Source organism: Aquarana catesbeiana, linkage group LG04, assembly GCF_042186555.1.
Source record: "Aquarana catesbeiana isolate 2022-GZ linkage group LG04, ASM4218655v1, whole genome shotgun sequence".
Lineage (NCBI taxonomy): Eukaryota > Metazoa > Chordata > Amphibia > Anura > Ranidae > Aquarana > Aquarana catesbeiana.
In genome coordinates this window covers 85,606,682-85,619,643 of record NC_133327.1, presented here as the reverse complement: position 1 = coordinate 85,619,643, position 12,962 = coordinate 85,606,682, and the positions used below count along the sequence as shown (strand labels likewise).

Below are 12,962 nucleotides of genomic sequence, written 5' to 3'. Positions count from 1 at the left end.
GATCATTAAATAAGGAGCCTAAGAATCAAGCAATACATAAGCATGCTCAAAAATTAAATAAAATAAATGTGACTACCATCCAAGAAACACCTAAAATTTGGCCCAATTATAAAAAAAAAAGAAGCCCTAAATCTTCTGATGTAACTTATCTCAAATTCAAGTTGCTCCTGCAGGTCACGACTGTTGCAAAGCAAACCATTGTGAGGTCCTGGAACCCCCCCCCACCTCAATGTCATGGAAACTAGAAATAGAGTCACCAGAGCCATGATCCATGCAAAGATCAAAGTAGTTCTTCTTGACAGGGTAAAAAAATCTGAGTGCCTTTGGAAACCCTGGGTCGACCACTACCTTCCCCCTGACTTTGATAATGCATTACTTGCACAAACTGTTGGCGTTATATAAATCATGTATAATAATTACTTCTCCCCTATATTGCCTTATCTGTAGCCCTGATTACCAATAGGGACCGGATTCATATCCCTTCTCTCCGCCCGAGTGACCTCTCTCCATGTCCTCCACCTCTCTCCTCTAAACTACTTTCCCACTCTTTCCCAACTTTCCCCTCCTCTTCTTCCTTTTTCATCACTCTTTAGTTCATCTCTCCCGTACGTAAACTTGCCAGTTTGAACCAGTCTATCTGTCCATCATACAGAGGCCAGACACTTCCCACCAATAGCAATCTCCTCAAGTTCAGAAACGCAAGTGCTCTCAGTGATTGTCCCCCACTTTATCCCTTTTCCATTTCAAGGACTCTTGGACATATGTTTGCTTGCTAATATCGGGGCAATCCCACCTGGAACTATCCTCTGGTCATAGGGATTATATTGGCTTCTGGTCAGCATTCACCATCGGTCTCTTGTGTGCCCTCAGACTAGCTCACACCGAGTTGCCTTCTTATACATTGTTGCTATTTTTGTTTTATTACAATGGGCTGTGACCCTACCTTTGCACTATATTATCATTGTCTCCCCCTCATCTAGGGGATGACTCCAGTCTGATTCATTTCATTGTGACTTTTTGTTCTTTCTTTTAACCAAAAATTTGAACAAGAAAAAAAAAAAAAAAAGAAGCCCTGAGTTTTGTGTTTTGTTTTTTAATTTTGAAAGACATAACAGGACTGTTTTCAGAGCAGGCTTTTTGGTGCAGGTTCTTATCTCATTTCCTCTGTGTATCTACAGACTTGTATCTGCAGAATACACAATAGTTTTCCTTCTTTGCTGATAAGCAGAGAGGGTCAGGACAAATGCTTTCATCTGGAGTCTGGAAATGCTGTAACAAAAGTTACAACTGAACTTTAGGTTAATGGCCTATTAACCAATGAATTACATATGAGGGAGCTGTTTTACCCTGCAATGCATTTGAATATCTGTCCATCCAATCTTAATATTTACACAGAGCTGCCAGACAACACACTCATACTGGTGACTTTTCTCTGTTGCAGATACTGCCCAACTCCAGGAATTACAAAATAAACTAACATGGGTTAAATCAGGGGTGTCCAACCTGCGGCCCAAGTTGGCTATTAATGCAGCCCAACACAAAATCATAAACTTACTGAAAATATAGATTTTTTTTTTTTTTTTTTTGGCAAAAATCCAATTACCTTTTGAAAACACATGCAGCAATAGAAAAAATTGACAGTGTCTCGCTACTGGACTTTTATAAGTTTTATCTTCCCAAATACCCCACTCTTCACAATCACACCTTATTCATGTTATCAGTTTTCGGCAGCACCTATATTGGTGAGCAATTATTTTCAAGGATGAAGCACACGAAGGGCAAAATTAGAACCAAACCCCGCAACCTTATGTGGGACCTTTTTATAGAGACTCCTACGTTTTGTGTGTTCACTAGCTAACTAAGATATCGTTTTTTAGGGTACAATCTTAGATATGTGGGCTATTATCGATGCAGTTGTTCCTTTATCACACCCACACAAACATTATTTTTTCCTTTTCTTTTTCTTTTGCATGTCAGAATGTCAAGACTAGCTGGTTTAGTTGTATGTTATGCTAGTTCACCTTGTGCCTATTAGTATTGTCTTACTTGTTACACTGTACTTTATTATATTGAATAAAATGTTTATGCAAAAAAAAAAAAAAAATAGAACCAAAATATCTGATGAGCACCTTAAGAAATTGCTACTACATCCATCCAACCAGATACTGATGTGTTAGTTTTCCAAAAACAGTATCAAATATTACACTAGTTTTAGATTTCCCTCTTTTACTTTTATAATAAAAAATTATACAAAAAAATGACATTTTATTTCTCAGGCATGTTAATGTAGAAGTGATTCAAGTGGCTATACAGCTGCTCAATCAATTCTACAGGTGACAGGCAGCCCATTTACTGCATAGAGAAACCGGAATTGATCACTGCATAGAGAAACCGGAAATTTGGCACTTCCAATTTCGGTTTGATGTTTACAAGCCATTACTGGCTTGTACAAGCATCGGATCAGACCAATCTTGGTTTGATCAGATGCTTCAGAGGCCAGATGAGACATTTGGGGTCTAATAAACCCCAAATCTCTCCATAAAGAGTCCTGGTCATGATTATTGTTACCACAAGGGATGAACACATAGCAATAAAGTTGCTAATAAAAAATAAAATAAAGAGACAGTGTAAAAAAAATATAAAATAAATAATGAAAAAAATGTAAAGCACCCCCATCCCACCATGCTCACGCGCACATGTGGACGCATACGTAAATCCCGCACGCATATGTAAACAGTGATGGCACCACATATGTGTGGCATCATCTTGAACATCAGAGTAACCCTAAACTGGTAACCTGTAAAGGCTTTTAAAGTGTTGTTTTTTTAAGTACCGTAGTTTGGCGCTGTTCTGTGGGCATATGCATTTTTTAAAGCGTGACATGTTAGGTATCTATTAACTTGGCGTAACATCATCTTTTATATTTTACCAAAACACTAGGTATTATATAGTGTTTGTGTGCACTAATTTTCATTACAGTGTTTTTTTTCCAAAAAAAATGTGTTTGAAAAACCACTGTGCAAATACTGAGTGACATAAAAAAATTGCAACACCCACCATTTTATTCTTTAGGGCCTCTGCTAAAAAAATATAGAATGTTTGGGGGTTCTTAGTAATTTTTTAGCAAATAAATTTAGATTTTTACATATATTTGAGAAGTGTCAGAATTGGCATGGGAGTCAAGAGTTAAAAATTCAATTTCATTTTTAATGAATACATAACTACATTAGATAGCATATTTTTATATGTCTGCCTGGCCACCAGATGTCCTCAGACTTCTGAGTTAAGCTTGCCAGTGATCAGTGGGCTGATCAAAATAAATAAATTAATGGATTCCCCCACCCAAACATTCAAGGTGCATAGAGGAATCCTCCCCAGTCATTGTATTCTGACAGTGAGTACTTCTCAAAAGGCAAATGTATCAACATTCCCCTTCATGTAAAGCTGGCCATTCCCATCCCAGTCCATTCCCAAAGCTGGCCAGCTTTACATGACACCCAGTGAAAGCCTATGAGTACACAGCATCATAGCGTTACCCTCTAGGCATGATGTCCTGCAATCACAGTGTATTGATGCACAATGAGTGGCACTGCTGTTACCATGTCACATGACTTGGCAGAAGACATCAAAAAAAAAATGGTGGTGGAGAGCCATTAAAGTAGGACACATGGAGTGTGGTGGGGGGCTCAGAAACCCAGAGAGAGTGTTTTGAATTGTATATACAGTACAGCTCTTTTTTTTTTTTTTAATAGAGTAGGTGCGAAATAAAACCAATGTCAGCTTCTTCTGTCTATGTCTCCGCTGGGGAAATACATCCTCTTTATTTGCCCTGACAGCAAAGTGATGGGAAACCAAGAATGTGGCAACTGTGTAAAGCTGGATACACACTATACAATTTTCTTTAGATTTTTTTCCTTTAGATTTACCAAACCATATAACATGAGGTCAAACCTAAACACTTTGAATTTGTATGCAATCAGGCAGGCCCTTGCACTACATAGCTGAAGGTAAATCTAAAGGAAGTCTACAAACTAAAGTTGTATAATATAATAAAAAAAAAGATACATTATTTACGTTAGGTTACATTAACAAGGACTGTGGCAACATTTCAACCAGCTATGCTTTTTTTTTAATAGCTAAAAGGGTACCAGATTATCACTACTAATTTATACCACAGAATCTACTTGTGTCATTGGTCAGGGTAAATTTAACACAAAGGGTCACATCACAGATGTCTATGTGAGAAGATAACAAGCATGGAGGTCAACGCTGCAACCAACTCCCACTCTTACCTAGAGATGCTATTGTAATAATAAAAAATGAGAAAGTATGTCTTCCTTTTCAAGCAGAAAAAAAATGAATAGATCTAAAACTGTGAAGTTATAGTCTTCAATAAAGCAAAAACCTGTCTGAGGTTCTGACCTGATTAGAAGCAAATTAAATCACTGGCAGAACAGAAATAACTCAGACTTTGCTTATTAAAACTTATCCGGTGCAATAAAACTTTTCTTGTTTATAATGTGCACTGTGAACTTGTATTATTGCTGTACACAGCTGAGCACTGGTAAATATTCCATTAAAACTCCTAAATGCCTCTATACACTAGAAAAGAAAGGAGCCAGCCTGGACCAGAACAGTTCACACATACCCACGTAACTTATTCAATTAGAGCTTTTGTCTGGAAGCTTTCACTACAAGCCCAAAACTAATTTAGGAGAGGCTAGAACCGACTCACCAGGCACACGCCGATCGCATTTATAAGCTTTACAAAATCTGCTAATGTACTTAAAGTACGCACACTAGCTAATAAAAAAGTACTGCACCATTTATGTAAAAAAAAAAGTCCATTAACCAATTCCTCATAACTATGCAGTCATCTACACCAAGCTTAGAATTTCTACATCCTAGCTAACTATGGAAAGAGCACAGCCCCATAATATCAAATGTGGTTGTCAGAAATCCTCTCCTTCTGAGCCAACAGATAAGCAAGACAATGTTTTAAAGTGGTAGTAAACTGCAGCATTAAAAAAAAAAAAAAAATCCCCATTGCATACTAGCACATTATGAATTAACTACTTTAGAATGAAGCCTTCTAGCAGTGCGCTTTCACCGCCGGCAGGGCTTCCATCTTCACCTGGTCTTCCATCCGGGTTCGCAAGCTCCGGCAGCTTGAATGGCTGAGCTGCGATGATGTCACTGCCACGGCACAGCACTCTGAAGGAACGGTGCGGGTATGCCGTTCCTTCAGAGCGCATGCACTGGTGACATCACTGGCTGGAGATATTTATTTTACAGTGTAACAGTGTAGAGCTGCCTTTCTCAACCTTTTCAACACTAGGCTGATATGCAAATAGCATCCAGCACATATTGGAGCCACCTCCTCCAATCTCCTGCACCCCACTAATAGCCGTGATGGTCACAGGCTGCCTCAAATACCAACATTTAAGTATGAGAACTTTTCTGTTTTTCATTCTATGATGTTAATGACACAGTGACCATGGCTTTTATGGCCAATATTAGTATTTCTGATCCACAGAATTACTAGATTTCTTAAAGCAGCGAACAGGAGTACCAAGGATGAAAAACATAAATCATTCGCTACTTAGGACTATTCTTTATGATATCTACAAAACTGATTTTTTTTTTCTTTCTTTATGAGCTTTTCACGTTAATAAGATATTCACAGCAATAATTGATAAGAACATCACACTCAGTAAAATAGTTGATAACACACATACAATAAATGACCTTTCATCATGAAATCGTTTGTATTTAAATCAAAAGTGTTTACTACATTCTGCACTTAATTTAACTAGGAATGGCATTTTTTAAGCTAGGTTAAATGATTTTCCACATAGCCATTTTTTATTTATTTTTTTACTTTAACTCTGCACATCAGTGACATTGGTAGACCAGGATTACATGTGCCCTTCCTGCACCCTATCTAAGGCCGAGATGCTTTTTTTTTTTTTTTTTGTATTTATGTTCTGTCCTTTCATTGTTTAGAGAGAAATATAAGGTTAAAACACCTACTGATCATTGTGTATCACTCTAGATACTGTTCTACCATGGACTTAAGTACGGGACACCCTATAAGAAAATTGGATGAGCAGCTTGTCGAAATCTTGTATGATAAGGCATTTTTTTGGTTTTGACGTAGGAACATTGTATGTGGATTATATTGTTGTTTATTGTTTCTGATCATGCGCAGTCTTTCGTATGAAAAAAAGTGCACATTAAATTAAAATTGTTAGTTCTGTTCATGTACGAAAAAAATTGGGGAGTTCGTCCCTTTGTAAATTTTCGTTTGGAAGGTCCGAATTGGCTGTTGATAGTTGTGTATACGTTATCAGAAAATTGTACAATTGTTCCTCATACCAAAATGTTTGCCTGATTTAGTGTGGACCCTACCTTAACCAGCACCCACAGCCTACTATAGTGATAGAAGTACTTTAAATATATTCCTGTACAATCACTACCTTAGATCTGTGTGGAAAATGATTATAAATAATTATCTTCTAGGATGGTAACTCTGCTTTTCACCATATTTTCAGTGGAAGGATTCTATTCTCCATTGGCCTGTCTCACAAAAACATGGTTGGCCGTATCGTTACTACCCAACTCATCTTGTACTGATAACAGAGAACAAGACTGAAAGCATGTATGGAAGCTGGTAATATAGCTTTTTTATTTAAACTGTGCAATCAACATGCAGTTCTGGTTTAACAACTGGCCACTTTATTGTCAATAAAGCACTTGTGACACTGTTCTTGGAGTTATGGTCGGTTTAAGACTTGAGTCTAATTCATAAAAGCGTTACAACAGTTTCCATAGGAATTCCCAGTTCATAGATATTAATTGGTATGATTACATTAGAGCAACCAGAGACTGTCGCAGAGTGAAGGTTCGTTCACACAAGCTTTACTCTCTGAAGAGTGATCCGTGTTCAGATTATTTTTAAGAAAGCAATGAACAGGCTATGAGGAGGTGCTGTATGGCCTTCTTACTGCCTGCTGTAACCCCTTAAATCCCCACACTAGCATGCTGCAACTGCATGCACTGCACGCGGTGGGGGGGAGCTTGCAGAGTGGCTTTATTCACTTGAATAGGTTGCGTTTGGCGGGTGCTAAACATGACAAAAGCAAAAGGGGGTATTTTTCCTGCCATGGATGTGTAAAGCCCCAGCAGTTGCCTCTACACCTAAAGGGGGTAGGGGATGGAGGGGGATGCAGGTGCTAACAGTGCAGTGCAGCTTCAGAGTTGTACTGCCCTAGAAAAGCTAGTGTAAAAAAGCTCTTGGTGACATACATTGGGTGTCATACAGCACTTCATCTGAGCATGTTTTACAACTCACATGTGTCATAAGATCCTCGCGCGCCTGTCCAGCACTGGCTGTACACATTTAAGGGCCAATCCAAATTTTGTGGAGAACCATTGATTCTCAGTCATGCCTTTAGGCAGCTCAGCACTCCATACTACAATAGATAATATTGAATTTTACCATACCTTGCCAGGTCCATACAGTTATCTGTGAGGGTAGCAGATGAGTTGAAGTATTCCCTACTGGCAGCCAGAACCAGCTCCACACTCTTCTCATAGTTCACTCTATAGAACACTTTTCCTTTAGAACTGATGCCTGCAGGCAGGTCGATGGAAGTTGCATTGCAATGCATCATATGCCCAGCGAGCTGGATGTTCTCTTGACGACTTGAACACAGCAGACTATCTGCAAAAATCTTAAACATGACAGAAACAAAGAGTTAGCAATACATACATACAAAACCTATCCAGTAATCTTGGTGACAAAACAAAACTAACCAGTTCATATATGACCTGCCTATACTTGAAGTGCCGCTCTAAGCAACCCCTATGACTAACCCCCACGCTGACAGCATGAGGAGAAAAAAAAGCCGATCACCGGCTTATGTGCAAGGGACATCGGTCCCAAAGAGGCAATTCTGCCTCATCTGTGCCCACCAATACCCCCTGCCAGTGCCACCTGCCAGGGGGGTTTAAGTGCCCAGTAAGCAAGTGGTTAAAGGGTATGTTCACCTTTACAGAAAAATCTGAAAGGTGCACTTATACTGGACCCCCTCCTCATTCTCCGCTGTCAGGCACCGGGACATCGCTTTACCGGTCCGGGGATTTGAAATCCTTCTGGCTTTCTCTCCTCTCTTTCAGTGCTGACAGGACGGGCTAGGTGGATTCTGACTGATCAGCGACGTCCATGTGACGGTGCTAACCAATTAGAATGCCTCCTATCCATACATGCTGAGAAGTACATATAGGAGATTAAGCCATGGGGATTTCAAATCTCCGGACCAGTTAAAGTGGCATCCCAGTGTCTGACAGCAGAGGATCATGGGACTCCGGTACTGTGGTAACAGGGGGGATAGGGAGGGGGTCCAGTGTAAGCTCACTTTACAGATTTTCTGTAGAGGTGAACGTACACTTTAATAAGTCTAGAGTAAAGTATACTTAAAGCGTCATTAAACACACATCATAAAAAAAAAAAAAAAATCAGTAAATTGTGTATTACATGCTGTTTACACTCACTCAGTCACTATGGGATTCATTTTCTGTATTCTGCGAAAAACCTGGTTAACCTGCTGCTCTCTATCTCCACCTTCTGTTCATGTCCCCATTGCAGTTGAGGATTTTGCAGAGCAGTGTTGGCAACTCTGCACATGTTCCGTTTTCAATTAGTTTCTATGCTGAGCATTTCCTCCCTATCACATCTGAACAGCCCATGTGACTATAGTCACACATGTGGGCATATACACTAGTAAATGACAGCCCATTTCCTCCACCATGCCCATTAACCAGCTAAACACAATGGTGATGGGTTATTTCATCTTGATTGATGGAGGCTTCACCTCCCTGGTATTCTAAGACACAGGCTGGAGGGTGGTGACAGAACCTGTGACTGGCAGAAATCCGCCCACACCATGCTATTGCCAAAAAATAATAATTATTTCATTCAAATTATATATTTGTATTACAATTTAAAACAGTTTATTGATACTATTTTTATGCTGTATCCCGAAGCCAGTTATTTGTTTGTTTGTTTTTTTTTTTAACCAGCAGCAGAGGACTAGAAGCTCCTACGGCTTATGTTTCCCTGCAGGCAGGCTGGGAAAGATCTGGGTCATGTGACAGCTCATTATCGATTAGGAAAAAGGTACTTAGATTTTTTTTTTATTATTATTAAAATAATTACAGTGTCATCATCCACATACAGAAATAGAAGAGATAACTTAAATTTAAGTATGTGTGTTTAGTATCACATTAAAGCAAATCTAAAAGCTAATTTCTTCCTTTTGTTCAGTTTGAATGTGTAAAAAAAAAAAAAAAAACAGTTAATCTTTCATTATTATTATTATACAGGATTTATATAGCGCCAACAGTTTGCGCAGCGCTTTACAACATGAGGGCAGACAGTACACTTACAATACAAATCAATACAGGAGGAATCAGAGGGCCCTGCTCATTACAGCTTACAATCTAGAAGGGAGGGTCAAATGGAAACAAAAAGGTAATAAATGTGGGGGATGAGCTGATGGAAAAAATGAAAATACAGTTGTTAGGTGTGGATAGGGTAGGCTTCTCTGAAGAGAAGGGTTTTTAGGGATCGTCTAAAAGCTAATAAAGTAGGAGATAAGCGGCCAGATTGGGGTAGGGCATTCCATAGGATTGGAGAGGCTTTGGAAAAGTCCTGAAGGCGAGCATGGGAGGAGGTGATGAGGGAGCTAGAGAGCAGGAGGTCTTGAAAGGAACAAAGAGAATGAGTAGGTTGGTATTTAGAGACTAAGCTAGTGATGTAGCTGGGGGCGAAACTGTGGATGGCTTTGTACGTAGTTGTTAGAATTTTGAATTTAATTCTTTGGCCGAGCGGAAGCCAGTGGAGGGATTGACAGAGAGGAGTGGCAGACACAGAGCCATTGGTAAGGTGGATGAGTCTGGCAGCGGCATTCATGATGGATTGAAGAGGTGATATACTATGTAGAGGTAAGCCAATGAGAAGGGAGTTGCAGGAGTCAAGGCAAGAAATGACCAGCAAGCGAATTAAGAGCTTTGTTGTGTCATTGGTTAGAAAGGGGAGTATTTTGGAGAAGTTGCGGAGGTTGAGGCGGAAGGATTTGGACAGTGATTGGATGTGTTGCTTGAAGGAGAGTTCAGAGTCTAGGACTACACCTAGAACCGGCATGTGGGGATGGGCTTATAGTTGTGCCATCGATTTTGACACAGAGATCAGGGGAAGGGGCATATGGGGGAGGAAAGTTCGGTTTTGGATAGATTGAGTTTGAGGAAGTGGTGTGACATCCAGACTGATATATCTGATAGTAAATTAGTGATACGTGAGGAGACAGAGGGAGTGAGCTGAGGGGTAGAGAAAGATTTGGGTGTCGTCAGCGTAGAGGTGGTATTGGAAGCCATGGGAGGCCATCAGTTGACCCAGGGAGGCGGTGTAGATTGAAAATAGGAGAGGTCCATGAACAGAACCCTGGGGGACCCCAACAGAGTAAGGAAGAGGAGAGGAGGAAGCAGAGTTGTAAGAAACGCTAAAGGTACGGTTGGATAAGTAGGAAGAGAAACAGCGAAGTGTACAGTCACGGAGACCATAGGCGTGTCGTTTTGTCAGGAGGAGGGGGTGGTCAACCGTATCAAAGGCAGCAGAGAGGTCCAGGAGTAGGAGAACAGAATAGTGTTGATTGGTTTTGGCCGTTAGTAGATCGTTTGTTAGTTTTAGGAGAGCAGTTTCTGTGGAGTGTTGAGGACGAAATCCAGACTGAAGGGGATCAAGAAGGTTATTATCAGCGAGGTGGACGCTCAGTCGGTTGTAGACCAGACGTTCAAGGAGTTTGGATAAGAAGGGAAGCAAGGAGATGGGGCGTAGGTTGTTAAGATTGGATGGGTCCAGTGAGGGCTTTTTAAGTATGGGTCTGACAAGTGCATGTTTTAGAGAGTTGGGGAAGATGCCAGAAGAGAGGGAGAGATTGAAGATGTGGTTTAGAGAGTGTAGCATTGGGCCAGAGGGTGAACGTAGCATTTGTGAGGGAACAGGATCCAGAGGGCAGGTGGTAAGGTGGACATTACCAAGTAGTTTAGCAACTTTGTCTGTAGTGGTGGGGTTGAAGGAGGGAAGTAATGATTGTGCCTGTGGGCATAAAGTGTAAAGCGTGGAGGGTATCAGAACAGTAGAGATCTCCATGCGAATTGTATCAATCTTCTGTTTGAAGTGATTGGCGATCTCCTGGGCAGTCAGTGAGTTGGCGGGTGGAGGCGGTGGAGGACGAAGTAGAGTTGAAGGTGGAGAAGAGTTGACGGGGATGGGATGATAAGTTGCTAATAAGAGTGGTAAAATAGGTCTGCTTGGTAGAGAGGAGGCTGGAATTGTATTTTTGGAGGGCAGATTTATACTGGTTGAAATCTCTCTGAGACTTGTTACTTGTTAGGGATGTTGAAGTCCCTGAGAATGATTGTGGGGATTTCAGAGGAAAGAAAGTAGGGTAGCCAGGCAGAGAAGTCATCAAGAAAGGTTGATACTGGTCCAGGGGGCCTGTAGCTCATGGCTATCCTTAGAGACATTTTAGTGAAAAGATGAATACTGTGTGCTACAGTGGAGGCCCAGGGTTTGGGAATATATCTCCAGAGGTTAGGAGAAGCAAGAGGGTGAGGGAGGTAATATGGGAGTGGGATTTATATGAAGGGACATGGCCCAGGGTCTTGGAGGTTTTTAGTGCGTGTGGATTTAGAATTAGCAGGAGCTGGTGGGTGCAGTAATAAGGAGAGGACATTAGTGAGGGTGATACATATATGCTGTGGGGTGGGGAGAAGAGGGGTGAAGGAGAGATAGTTTTAGGATAGAGGACAGAGCTGTCAAAAGGAGTGGTAGAGAATGCATGTTACAAGGAGAAAGAGCTAAAGGGTTACACAAGGTCACCTGATGTCTGTGTGGTGTTTTTCAAAGTGTTTATCTTGTGTCCCTTCGCTTTGTGCATTCGCTGAAGTGAAGAGTCAGAAGTGTGTCCACTTATAGAAATCGCCACTTTGAGAAAGAGCCCTGTTGCAAATGTGTGCCCCCTGCAAATGCTTCCCCCAAGAGAAGCTTATATTTATACTGATAGGGGTGGGGTGTGGGTGGATTTCAATGATCACTCAGGAGATAATAAAGCTTGGCTGGTTAACAGGGCAAAATTCCTAATTCAGAAACAGACTAGCAAGAGGGCACTAAAGTTAAACGGGCCATAATTTTGGGTAAGACAAGGGAGATAATAAAGCATTGTAATGTGGACAGTTCTACAGATGGTTAAGTAAAAATAACATACCAGCATTATTAGAGACACATAAGAAAAGCAGATAGCAGCGTTTCAGTTTTTTGGGTTGAGATGGTTCAGTTAGCACATACCAGCATTATTTTATGTGCTCTCTGCCTGTGCTGTTAGTAGGACAGGAATTGTGTTATTGTAAGGATCACCAGATGAAAATAAAGGAATAAAAAGTAAAAGAAAAAAGTTGGAAATTTGCAGTATTATTTATTATTACATTTTTGGAGAGGTTTAGATATGCTTTAACCCAAACTTTAAAACCTTGTATAAACATTAACATGCTAACACAATTTTGAAAGTTTCAATTGTGTAGCTTTTATTAACATAATTCCTTATGATGCTGACAAAATATTCACACACTCTTTGTTATGGGGTGAGGCCTCTAAACTATACTCCTGCACTGTCACCCTGTTACATGTCCCTGGGGGGAGACTACAAGTGGCATGGTCCAGATAGATGGTTCAGAGCAATGATGCAAAGCCAATGCTAGAGAAAATCTGCCTAGCCATAAAGTAGCTAAAAAGGGACAGAAATTAGCAGCACTGAGATGCAAGCAAAATGAACAAATGAAAAATGAGTACAGTGTTTAATAGTGAAAAATCATGTTTTATGGTAAACACAGCTTTAGCAAAC

General features: G+C 40.4%; 1 protein-coding gene across 2 annotated transcripts in view; it reads right to left on the bottom strand.

Moving 5' to 3' along the window:
- The window catches only part of NBAS (NBAS subunit of NRZ tethering complex), a 1,128,646-nt gene that overhangs the window by 661,834 nt on the left and 453,850 nt on the right, over positions 1–12,962 (bottom strand). For both annotated transcript variants that reach the window (XM_073625355.1, XM_073625357.1), the window contains exon 30: positions 7,507–7,736. In XM_073625355.1, the coding sequence (XP_073481456.1) occupies positions 7,507–7,736 (230 nt within the window). The remainder of the gene's footprint in view (positions 1–7,506; positions 7,737–12,962) is intronic.